The 13,318-nt window shown below is 43.9% G+C and overlaps 1 protein-coding gene across 3 annotated transcripts in view; it reads right to left on the reverse strand.

Moving 5' to 3' along the window:
- Positions 1-13,318, reverse strand: part of Rec114 (REC114 meiotic recombination protein) — a 92,007-nt gene that overhangs the window by 59,274 nt on the left and 19,415 nt on the right. For all 3 annotated transcript variants that reach the window (XM_032909599.1, XM_032909598.1, XM_032909597.1), the window contains exon 2: positions 3,204-3,293. In XM_032909599.1, the coding sequence (XP_032765490.1) occupies positions 3,204-3,293 (90 nt within the window). The remainder of the gene's footprint in view (positions 1-3,203; positions 3,294-13,318) is intronic.

Genomic DNA, 13,318 nt, shown 5'->3' on the forward strand with positions numbered 1-13,318 from the left:
GCCAGTGCTGGGGTTATGTGCACACAGGCCATGCCTGCTTTTACATGGGTACTGGGGAACTGACTCAGGTCCTCTTGCTTTCTCAGCAAGTGCTTTTGCCCATGAAGCCATCTTCCTAGGCCCAGAGAACGAACTCATCTTGAATGCGGAGGTAGGTGAGTAGGACCTCTCTGCCTGGGTTACTGAACAGGTGCTACACATTGTAAGAAATGCTATCAAACACTGTGAAAATCAACATTAATGTCTGTATGTTATTAGAAACAACTCCTTCTCATGTTTATTTTCCTGTATATAAGCAAAGACATTGCAAGCTAGAGGATCTGATTTCCAATTGACAGCCACTGGGTTCTCGCCTGCTGCTCTAGCTCCTTGAAGGAAAGGCCTGTTGGTAGAGCAGACAGGTTAAAAGCACTCTTACTCCAGAGCCAGTTAATCTGCACGTTTCATGAATGCCTTGAGGAAGCTACAGGACAATCTCAGCTGCTTGCTCCTGGGGCTGCAGTCCATGCAGGACGATTTTAAGAATCTGCTTGGGGCATTCCATGGAACCACTTCCACCCAACCCAGAGGTGGAGCACCTCTCCCAGTGGCTTGGCACAGGGACTGTGGTAGGTGCTGCACAACACGCTGTCCAGCCCACTGGTGAGTTGGTGGGCAGGTAGCCTCCTCTGCAGCCCCAACCCTACCCCATAATTGCAGTTTAGAGCCCAAGAGTCTTTGCTGTTTGTTTCTTTGTTTTTTGAGACAGGGCTATCCTGAAGCTCACCCTGTGTAAAGCAGGCTGGCCTTGAACCAACAGAGATCTACCCGCCTCGTCCTCCCGAGTGCTGGGATCAAAGGTGTGAGCCAACAGCTCCTGGCTAAGTCTTCTTTTAAGTGGTCTTTCTTGCCTACGTTTTCTGAAACAGGCTGAACCAGTAACACAAAAAGAATTAGCTGCTGTAACTGGCTCAGAGATAGTTGTGACAACAGGGTGGCTGGCGGCCATGCCACACAAGAAGTGGAAAAGCCAGTTACATGGAGAGCCACTCTAGGGTGAGGCCTCAAGGCCACTAACTGGCAGCGGTAGAGGAAGCAGCAGCAGCAGCAGAATCCCAATACCTAGATCTAGAAGCCACTGCCCACAGCTGAGAAATGCTGGCTTCCTGGGCCTACACAGGGCTCTAACACTTGTCCAGGACTAAGAGTACCAGTACCTGAGACTGACTTAAGAACTCGAACACTAGAGGGTGCCACCTACCACTGCTGCTCCTGCCTGTAAACTGTGGCTGCTTGTTGCCATCAAACACTGGGAGACACAAAAGCTTGACAGAGGCCAAAAATGGAAGAGCTTTTTATGTATATAAGATGTGTATTACCATAAAATAACAACTTTCTACACACACACACACTCAGGAATCTCTAGCTATTATGAGACACTGCTGTGAGAAATTAAAGCAGATATAAATAGAGTTAAAATGTGCCCAGGAGTTGGAAGACTCAACAGTAACAAGTAAATTCTTCCCAAATTGATTGACAGAGTGAAAGCAGCTCCAAAACAAACAAACAAACAAACAAACAAATAAACAAACCCCAACAGCAAGCCTTCTGGTAGGAAAGTTCATTCCAAAATCGCATGAAAATGCAAGGAACAAAATAGTCAAAATAACTTTGCAAAAACATTGAGGAATTAAAAACGTGACTGGATGTATGTATTACTGCAGCCTGCATGGAATAATGGCAGGGTAGAATTCCTCTTCCTCTTACGTTGCTTACCAGGGGCTGTTTCGAATTTAGTAAGCTTGGTTTTGTAACGTCAATGAAAAAAAAATCACTCCTCACATGATACAAAGAAACCTTGGCTAGTTTTTTCTTTTTTGCAACATTGTACAACGGCAGATGAATAGAAGGCAAGCATGGGGAGGGGGGCATCTGGTGGATACCACCATTCAGCAAGATCCTTGACTCTGACAGGGAGAACCAGCCAGACATCTCTCAGAAGCAAGGCTACCATTACAGCAGCTACAGAAGCCTAATCTTTCGCAAAGGACACCGGCCCTTAGGGTGGCAGGTAGAGAGAAAACGAGGCCACTCACACTGCGACTCTTAAAAGCACGAAGAATGCAAAGCTGGCTTTGGGGGACTCACAGTTACCGATGACACTGCATTCCACTTAATGGAAAGATGAACCATTCTGGTGCACAGGTAGGAGACCCTGCCATTGTATCTTAACAGATCTTGGAGGGAATACGTATAAGTTAAGGTGTTTAAATATACCTAGCCTGCTTGCCTATGACGCCTCTCCTCCATAGAGTGGTACTCTACAATGACAGGGGATTTTGCCTACGCTGTGTACTCTGATATCCTCAGGCTCCTCCTCCAACAACAAAAAGGTAGACTAACTGCTCAATAAATGAATAAATTATGATGCCATGTAGATATTTAGTAAATATTTGCTGTGTGATTTTATGGCATCTATATAGACACTGTGCGCAGGAAATGATGTGATAATCTCATGTAACCTTCTCTTTCTAGGACAATTTCTTTGATCAGATTACAAGTTGTCTTCTCCTTATTCATATTGTTTCTACTAACCAGACCCTGAACTTCCCAGTAAAGTCAGTGACTGGATGATTCTCCTCCCTTTCCCAGTCCCCCTCTCTTTGCTCTCACTGGACTCGAACTGGATAATGTAGGCTAACCTCTGGCTGTCCTACAACCTACAGTAATTTCCCTGCCTCCGCTGTGAACACAGGGGCTGCATGCATGTGCATCTGCACGCACCAGCCTGCAGATTTTCTTCTACAGCTTCCTCAAACGTCTAATGCTCAGAGGAAGAGGCCACGAGCTTCTTTATAAAGTCAGCATTGTGTGGAGGCCCTGCCGGGTGAACTTTAGCATGCTCTCTTTGCTTTTAGCTGTTTGTTTTTGTTCTTGTTTTTGCTTTCTCTGCCTGGCTATCCTGTCTTCAATCAGTCTTCCCAACTAAGAACTCTCTAGCATTCTGACTAGCTGCAATCCTTTTATCTACTTTGATCACTAGATCCAAAACTCCTTCAAGGCAGGAAATAATCAGTATGTTTCTCAATTCCCACTGCTAAAACGTGCTAGAAAAACCTTAGTTAGCTGAACACAATGACTTTTGGTAAGACTGAAGAAGCCCGAGGGCCCAAGAAAATGACAGGGCTACCAATGTAGACTGGGCTATCAGCTGTACAACTCACCAGTAGTGTCTGTCCTTGGGAAATGAAGAAGTGGCCGGAGACAACGATCGTGAGAACAAGACACCCAGATTCTTCATTGGATTCAAAAACCTTGAAGAGAGAAAAATATGTGGCAGTGTTTCCTTGATACACATGAAAACAATCTGAAAGCAGATTACTTCCTCAGACTGAGCATCCTATCCAAACCTTCTTCATTTACTCTGTATGGGTCCCCTTGCAGGGTCAACCTTCCTCATGTATATAGTGCGGAAAGATGTACTGTAAAAAGGTAATATTAGGAGATCAGATTAATAGGGAGAGGTGGGTCTTGAGCTGTAATTTTTCAGTCATGTTTTAACGAGTCATCTCTTCTAAGGGTCTAAATTTCCTTTCTCTATGATGAAGACGATCCTTCCCAGAGTCACTGTGAGACCTCAGTGCCCTCTTTTCTTTAGCAGAGCAATTCACCTTCCTCACCCCACAAAGTTGCAGCCTCCCTTCCTGCCCCCACTGTGCCAATGCTCCTCAGTGCAGGTGCCCCAGTGTGCAGCATGTGTGTACAGCATGTCCCAGGCCTCTGGGCAGGACCCAGCCATCCCTTGGGGCCTGCGGCCTTCCAGCCTACAGTAACCTTTTTGAGGTAGTTCCACTGAAGAGTTTGATCTGAAATCAATAAGATGTCCTGAAACTCACCACTTTATTTTCCATTTCTTCATCTTGAGCCTAAATAGAAGGCTCTGGGTTTATCTCCATGGTATTTTATTTTGTTAGATTTACAGGATATACTTTTCCAGACTGGTGAGTTATAGGGAGAAACTGAGGCACTTAAATGAAAATGTCGGGGAAGACATGACCACACACATCTAAAGGAGAGAAACAGGTCTCAAGGGACTGAATGATTAAAAGAAGAAAACAAAACAAATAACACTGTAAGGTAAACAGCCTTACATAGCAAACTTTACTGTTTGAAGTTTAAATAATTAACATACAAGTAACTCCAGCTAGGAATCTTTCTATAATCTCTACCTTACGGTTTCTTATGTGGACTTCAGAATTTTAGTTATATAATAAACTCACAATTTCTTGAATTTTAATTTCCAAACTTCAAAAGCCAACACTGCAGATGTCAAGAGGATAAGCCCTGCCCCAGTTCCTTCATTCGCTACTTTCCCCACACTGGGCCCTGGGTATTTACGGAACATGCCTCCCACAGTTTACATGAACAATCTTGTATGCCTTATGGCCACTCCGAAATACAGCACAGCTTTCAAAACTGCAGTCCAGACAATACATGTGGACGACAAAACTTTAACATAACAATGTAACTTCGAATGTTTTTATTTTATGCATATCGCTGTATGCACGTCTGTACAACACTGTGTGTCCGTTGTCCATGGAGGCTACAGAAAGGTACCAGATACCCTGGAGCCTGAGTTAGGGATAACTGTAAACTGCCATGTGGGTACTGGACCTCAAATCCAGGTCCTTGGGAAAAGCAACCTGGATCCCCAGGAAAAACGACTGAGTTATCTCTGCAGCCCCAGAGCATCTAAAATATAAATGCACAGCTTATATCCTTCCTAAAATAATCTCCATCCTGACTTCCACCAACCGGTTTGTTTGTCTGTCTGTGAGACTGGGTCTCACTATGTGTGCCTGCCTATCCTGGCTCTGTAGAGCAGACTGGCCTTGGGCTGACAGAGCCGCCTGCCTCTGCTGGGTGCTGGGATTAAAGACATGCACTACCATACATGACTTCTAACAAAACAGTAATAAAAAGTTATGTATATGTGTATGCGTCTATGGATATCCACACATCTGTTTGGATTCCCACAGAATCCCCCGGAGGTGGAGTGGCGGGCAGTTATGTGCCCCCTGATGTGGAGTTGGGGGCCTTTGGAAGAGTAATAAGTCCTTATCTCAGTCAGGGTTTCTATTCCTGCACAAACATTATGGCCAAAAAACAAGTTGGGGAGGAGGGGGTTTATTCAGCTTACACTTCCATGTTGCTGTTCATCACCAAAGAAAGTCAGGACTGGAACTCAAGCAGGGCAGGAAGCAGGAGCTGATGCAGAGGACACGGAGGGATGTTACTTACTGGCTTGCTTCCCCTGGCTTGCTCAGCCTGCTCTCTCAAAGAACCCAGGACCACCAGCCCAGGGACGGCACCACCCACAATGGGCTGGGTCCTCCCCCTTGATCACTAATTGAGAAAATGCCTTACAGCTGGGTCTCATGGAGGCATTTCCACAACTGAGGCTCCTTTTTCTGTGATAACCCAGCTTGTGTCAAGTTGACACACAAACCCAGCCAGTATAGTCCTCTTAACCACTAAGCCATCTCTTAAGCTCCAATATACAAAAGTCTTACATTTGGCTTCAGCAATGTTGCTGCGTGTGCACACAGGGAAATGGGTTAGAATATCACTCAACAACTATACCATTCTTTTTCATTTCTGTTAGGGACTTTCCCCCTAAATATAGTTTTGGTGCAAAGTACACTGTTAAGTGGAAACTTAAGGGTTCTTTGGAAGGTTGTGTTGGATGGTGTTTTGCTGGGGCAAACATGTGAAGGAATGTCTAGCTGAAGCAGACACAGGTAAAAGGATGGTTCTGCTAAAGCAAGCCCATGAAAGGACACTTGAGGAAGAATTCTTTGCTAACCACACACATGTATTGGCCCACCATACATTGGCATCGAGCAGTATTTGTTGGGACTCCGTAGAAAGAAACGCACCAAAAGTTGGTGGAATGCTGCAGTTTCTTGCTGCTTCCACTGACTCCGGCTGATTGGCAGAGTGATGTCACCTGAGACAAATGCATGTGCTGAGGTGAGACCCACGGAGGACACGTGATGTATGGAGGGTATAAATAGGACTCCACGGACAGTGGTGGGGGCTGAGCTAGGCTTGCTTATAGAGCTAACTGTGCAACACTTGTGGGTCTCGTGTCTTCTCTGATCTTCGCTTCCTTGAGAGGCACAGCTGAGAACTTCTCCTGGATTCCTCCTGGTACCTCCTGCTGGCTTGTGCCGAGGCTGAGTCATGGCTGTCTCTGCTAGGTAGTGCCACTGCTGCCGACTCCTTTCTGCTATCCTGACTCCCGAACTGGACTGCCGGCGTGTGTATCTGTGGAGTGTTTGGGGAATGGATGGAGCTGCCGCAGCTGACCTGGGAACTGAGCTGCTGATTTCCGGACAACACAGACGGGAGTTGCTCCAAAGAACCTTTCTAAACAGGTCCGCCCCCCACACCCCAACCCCATATCCTTTCTCTTCCACTACCTCTGGCGGAGGTGGCAGACTAAAAGGGAGGTTAAAGCGTTTAAGAACCACCACTAAAAATAGGATTTGAAAAAATTAAAGCTACAACACCATTATGAATACTCTGGTTAGTCTTGGGATCCTCATGTTAAAGATGCTACTTCCTTATAAACTACTGAGTTATGACTATAGACCTGTAGGAAACTGGACTTTCTCTGCCTCCCATCTTGTTGCCTACAATTGCTCAAACAGCATCTTTATATACAAGTGTCACAGACATCTCAAATCTAACGGTCCAAAAGTTGAGCTCCTTAACCTTCTGCACTGATTCACCCTGACTGCCAGTTTCCTGCCTCATAAAATAAATTATCCTTCAGTTCTTTAGGGGGAAAAACACAGAATCATCCACCTCCCCTTTTGCACTATCCAAATCCAATCCATCAGCGAATCCTTTGTGTCAAAATGTACGGAAGCAGACAATTCTCCTCCGGTCTGGTCGCTTGTTCTTATCCTTATCATCACCAGCAGGGCTGCCATTATAGCCTCCTGACTGGCTTCCCTTCTGTTCCGGCTCCCTTCTCCAAGACAGTTTATTTCCATCCAATAAAGTAGCCAGAGCGATCTGTAAACATGTAAGTCAAATCCTGACATTTCTAGCTCAGAGCCCTTCAGTGACTCCCCCATTCCAAAGTCTCACGGCCTCTCTGCTCTTCTGTCTGCTCTCTGACCCATGTGGGCGCCTTGTGGCTTCCTCCTCTGCACCTGCTGGGCACACTTAGGCTTATAGCCCTCCGTGTTTTCAGTGCTGTGCTAGCTGGGAATCTCTTGTGGATTCCTGCACCACTCTCTTCTCTGGATCACTACTTCGGTAAACCTTTGGGCTCCCCCCTCCCAAGTCCACCCCATTCCCACCCCAGCTTTATTTTTTTTCCACAGCTCTTACTGACTTGCCCCATACTCTATTGTTACTTACTGTTAGTTGCCTACTGGGAGCATATTTTAATCTCCAAAAAGACTGAGATGGATCATTGCAACTTATCCTATATATCCTAAGGTCTCAGGTAGTGCCTGACTAAATGTATATATATATATATATATATATATATACACACACACACACACACACCATATTTTAACTGGATAAATGAGTTTGAAATTCCAATGAAGGCACCATATTAAAATGCACCATTTTCAAAGGAAACAAAGGCTTTTTCAGAAGGAATTCATCATTAAGAAAACTATACTAGGGGGAAAAAATTAAAAAGCTGTCCTTCAGACAGAACAATGAGATCAGATGAAAACTAAGATCTCTACGGAGGAGAGTAGAACTGGAAACAGCAATCACCTGGGTGATTATATAGGAATTTCTTACCCACATATCATTAAAAGTTCATAACTGACGTTACAAATAATCCTCGGTCCAAATGAAGGAAGGATAAACAGAAAAAGGGAGACGGTGGGATGGCTCTGTAGGTAAAGGCACTGGTGGCCAAGACTGAAGCCATCCAAGTTCAATGCTCTGAACTGACTCCTGTAAGGTGTTCCCTGACCTCCACAACCTCCCCAGTGCCTCAACTCCAAGCAAGCACTTAAATAAATATAATTAAAACAAAGTTTGGATGCCTGGCTGGAGGCCCGTGTAGGCAGATGCCATGGGCTGACCAACTCGGCTGCCATCTGAGCCCAGATCCAGCACTTTGAGTTGACCCACCCCGAACATACTCCATCTGTGAGATGCTGGGCTGTGTTGAGGAGCGGCTCCTGCAGAACCAGATGTTATTACTGAACTGGGCGGGTCCTAGGCAAGCCAATCTGCCCTCAGGATGGAATTACTGTCACTGCAGCCTGTGCTGCCCGCCCTGCAGGGAGAAGCTACCACCACAGGTTTGAGCTCTCTGAGCTGAGGTCATGGCATGTGCTGAGGCCAGAGACCATCTGCATGTCCTGCGGTCTGTGCTCTTGCCAGAATCCATGTGGAAGTCCATGATCTGAGCTTCCGCTGACTCACAGTTAAGTGAGACTTTGAAGGCTTCTGTGACAACCTCTACCCCCCAAAAGTATTAAGTCTAGCCAGAAAGCCACCAAAGAGAACTCTTAAAAAAATTGTGATAAATTTAGCATTTTCTTTGACCGATCAATTTCTTCTATGGTATCTTCTATGCCCGAGAGTCTCTCTTCCACCTCTGGTATGCTATTGGTGATGCTTGCATCTGAAGATCCTGTTCTCTTTCCTAGGATTTCCATCTCCAGGATTGCCTCAGTTTGTGTTTTCTTTTCAGTGTCTTAATGTGCCAGGGTGGGCTGGTATGGGGGTGGGGGAGAGAAGAAAGGGGGAAGAAGCTACATGAGGGACAGACTGAGGGGCAGGGCTGAAATCCAGATGTTCAATGAAGGAAGGAAGGAAGGAAGGAAGGAAGGAAGAAAAGTTGTGATAAAGATGCTAAAGTGTAGCTCTCCTCCCACAAATGATAGCTTCTTGTAGGGGTGCAGGTGGGGAAGGACTCAGCTTTAAGGGGCTGACCATTGGGAGTTTGACCATGCTCCAGTGAGAATATAGGCAACACAGATTGGAGATCGGTTGGTCTCTCTCTCACTGTCTCTCTCTCAACTTTTTATTCATTCTTTGTGAGTGTCATATATTTTGGTTTGATTTTTTTTTTTTTTTGAGACCGGCTTTTCCTATGTGTAGCCATGGTTGTCCTGGAACTTGATCTGTATACCAAGCTGGTCTCAAACTCACAGAGATCCTCCTGCCTCTGACTCCTGGGTACTGGGATTAAAAGTATGTGCTACCACTGGAAAAAAAAGTTTGAAATAAATAAATTTTAAATTTAAGCCAAGAGTAGTGGTGCATGTCTCTAATCCAGCTCTTGAGAGGCAGCCAGGCAGATCTCTGTGTCTAAAGACAGCTTAAACTACACACTTAATTTGGGACTAACCAGGGCTATTCAGTACGATCCTGTCTCCAAAAACAAGCAAACAAACAAAACACAAAAAGGAACAGATGGGCCAAATGAATACACAACAAATAGCGAATGACAAACTTAATCCTGTCGATAACAACAATAAATGTAAATGGTTCAAACATCCCAATTAATGACACAAGCTGTTAGTTGTATTGAAAACACCTTTTTCAGCCGTGGGGGTGTGTGTGTGTGTGTGTGTGTGTGTGTGTGTGTGTGTGTGTGTGTGTGTGTGTGTGTGAGAGAGAGAGAGAGAGAGAGAGAGAGAGAGACAGGCACAGAGACAGATAGACAGACAGACAGATTGGGGGAGAGTAACACACACTTTTAATCCCAGCACTCAGGAGTCAGAGACAGGTGAATCTCTTGAGTTCAAGGACAGCCTGGTCTACAGAGCAAGCTTCAGGACAGCCAGGTCCACACAGAGAAACACTGTCTTGAAAAAACAAACAAGCAAAACCCACCACTATCACCACCAACAAAACACTTTTTTTCATACAATATATTTTGATTATGTTTTCTTCCCCTTCATTTCCTCCCAAATTACTCCCATCTTCCTAACCACCCAACTTTATGCTCTTTATGCTGTCTCTCTTTCAAAAATCAAACAAGAAACACAAAAACAAAAATCAAACAAGCATAAAACCATGTCTTAGGGATACCATTCCTGTGATGAAACACCATGACCAAAAGCAACTTGGAGAGGAAAGGATTTATCTGGCTTAGAGTTCTACGTCACTGTTCATCATTAAAGAAGTTAGGCAGGAACCCGAAGGCAGGAGATGATACAGAAGCCATGGAGGAGTGCTGCTTGCTGCCCATGGTTTTCTCGGCTTGCTTTCTTATAGAACCAAGGACCATCAGCTTAGGGTTGAAAAAACTCACAGTGGCTGCATTAAGTGACTAATTAAGAAAATGCCTTACAGGCTTGCCTCCAGCCTGATCTAACGGAGGCTGTTTCTCAATTGAGGTTCCCGCCTCTCACATGACCTTAGCCTGTGTCAAGATGACATAAACTACTCAGTACCACTGGCCCCTTGTCAACTTGACACACAAACACATTACTGTTAATCTCATCAAACTTTGCACATTAATTCCAGCCCAAAGTTCCAAAGTCCTACCACAATCCTCCCAAAACAACGTGGTTAGGTCTGTCACATGATCCTGGTACCAAATGATCTCAGTTAGGGTTACTTTCGCTGTGATGAAACACCATAACCAAATCAACCTGGGGGAGGAAAGGGTTAATTCAGCTTACACTTCCACATCGGCTGTCCATTGTCAAGAAAGTCAGGACAGTATCTCAAACAGAGCAGGAGCCAATTCAGAAGCCACGGAGGAGTGCTGCTTACTGGGTTGTTCCTCATGGCTTGCTCTGCTTTCTCATAGAGGCCAGGAGTTACACCACCCACAATGGGCTGGAACCTCACCATCAATCACCAATTTTAAAAAATCCCTACAGGCTTGCCTCCAGCCCAATCTTACAGAGACATTTTCTCATTTGAGGTTCGCTCCTCTCAGATGACCTTAGCTTGTGTCAAGTTGACCTAAAACTATTCAGCACAAACCAAGAAGACAAAAAAGGTGTTTTTTCAAAACAAAGCAAAATGAAACAAAAAGTCTACACAAATAGCATTGAATTTGTTTTGTGTTGGCCAACAAACCCTGGGTCTGAGCCCTGCCCACTGTACATGGCTGACAGACACAGTGAGGCTCCATTGGAGCAAAGTGACTTTCCCTTTACCAGTCAGTACCAACTGCAGAGAGCGTCTTGAGAAAGGGTGGGATCCCATGGCCACTTCTCTCTCTCTCAGTGAGGGGACTTTACCTGGCTTGCCCCTCTGCAGGTTTTGTGTACGCTGCCACAGCCTGCGAGTTCACATGTGCACCAGTCCTGCTGTGTCTGGAAGACACTGTTTCCTTAACCATAACCTCTGCTCTTACAGTTTTTCTACCTCTTTTTCTGATCCCTGAGCTCTGAAGAGAGGAGGGTTGATGATGAGATCTTATACTGATGCTAGCACAAGAAAGTGGCCATGGTTACAATAATATAAGAAGATATATATATATTACGTATATATATATATTATGTATATATACATATATATATGATCGTTTCATATTGGTAAGTGGTCAATTAATCACCCTAAATTTCTATGCTTCTAATAACAACTAAAATGCATGAAACAATAAGAAAGAAATATAGAAGTCTATAATTATAGCCTTATTTCAATACCCTACTTTCAATACCTGATCAAACAAGTCCATAGAAATCACAAGTACATAGCAGACTGGAAGATGTCCCTACCAGCATGGCCTGCCTGACATTCACACAGTGACCCACCCAACATCAGCACAAAATACATTCCTTAAGAACATACAGAACATTTACCAAGACAAACCATATTCTGGGCCATAGAATATGTTTTTATAAATTCAGACTCCACCCAAACTGTTAGAACTAATAAGCACAGTAGCTCAGAAAAAAATTAGTGATATTTCTGTACATTAACGACAAATTAATATAGAAAACAATTCATTCAAATAACCAGAAAAAAATATTTGGGAATGCGTTTAAAGAAGGAGATGAACGAGTCCCACACTGAGAACTATGAACCATGATGATCGGAAACTGAAGACGCACAAAAGAACACAAAGGCATTGCATGGTTGTGCGCTGGTAGCATTAATGTTGTCTAAATGTCCATGCTACCCAAACGACCTACAGACACAATGAGATCCACATTTAAAAAAAAGTCAAACCCATAACTACAGATTCAGAGGAAATTCAAAAATCATCAGATCTTACTATAAAAGCCTATATTCAACAAAACTTGAAAATCTGCAGGAAATGGACAATTTCCTAGACAGATACCAGGTACCGAAGTTAAATCAGGAACAGATAAACCAGTTAAACACCCCCATAACTCCTAAGGAAATAGAAGCAGTCATTAAAGGTCTCCCAACCAAAAAGAGCCCAGGTCCAGACGGGTTTAGTGCAGAATTCTATCAGACCTTCATAGAAGACCTCATACCAATATTATCCAAACTATTCCACAAAATTGAAACAGATGGAGCACTACCGAACTCCTTCTATGAAGCCACAATTACTCTTATACCTAAACCACACAAAGACCCAACAAAAAAAGAGAACTTCAGACCAATTTCCCTTATGAACATCGACGCTTAAAAATACTCAACAAAATTCTGGCAAACCAATCCAAGAGCACATCAAAACAATCATCCACCATGATCAAGTAGGGTTTCATCCCAGGCATGCAGGGGATGGTTTAATATCTGAGGAAAACCATCAACGTGATCCATTATATAAACAAACTGAAAGAACAAAACCACATGATCATTTCATTAGATGCTGAGAAAGCATTTGACAAAATTCAACACCCCTTCATGATAAAAGTCCTGGAAAGAATAGGAATCCAAGGACCATACCTAAACATAGTAAAAGCCATATACAGCAAATCAGTGGCTAACATTAAACTAAATGGAGACAAACTTGAAGCAATCCCACTAAAATCAGGGACTAGACAAGGCTGCCCACTCTCTCCCTACTTATTCAATATAGTTCTTGAAGTTCTAGCCAGAGCAATCAGACAACAAAAGGAGGTCAAGGGGATACAATTTGGAAAAGAAGAAGTCAAAATATCACTATTTGCAGATGATATGATAGTATATTTAAGTGATCCCAAAAGTTCCACCAGAGAACTACTAAAGCTGATAAACAACTTCAGCAAAGTGGCTGGGTATAAAATTAACTCAAATAAATCAGTAGCCTTCCTCTACAAAAAGAGAAACAAGCCGAGAAAGAAATTAGGAAACGACACCTTCATAATAGACCCAAATAATATAAAGTACCTCAAATTGTGACTTTAACCAAGCAAGTAAAAGATTTGTA

The sequence above is a fragment of the Rattus rattus genome, chromosome 8, assembly GCF_011064425.1.
Source record: "Rattus rattus isolate New Zealand chromosome 8, Rrattus_CSIRO_v1, whole genome shotgun sequence".
Classification (NCBI taxonomy): domain Eukaryota; kingdom Metazoa; phylum Chordata; class Mammalia; order Rodentia; family Muridae; genus Rattus; species Rattus rattus.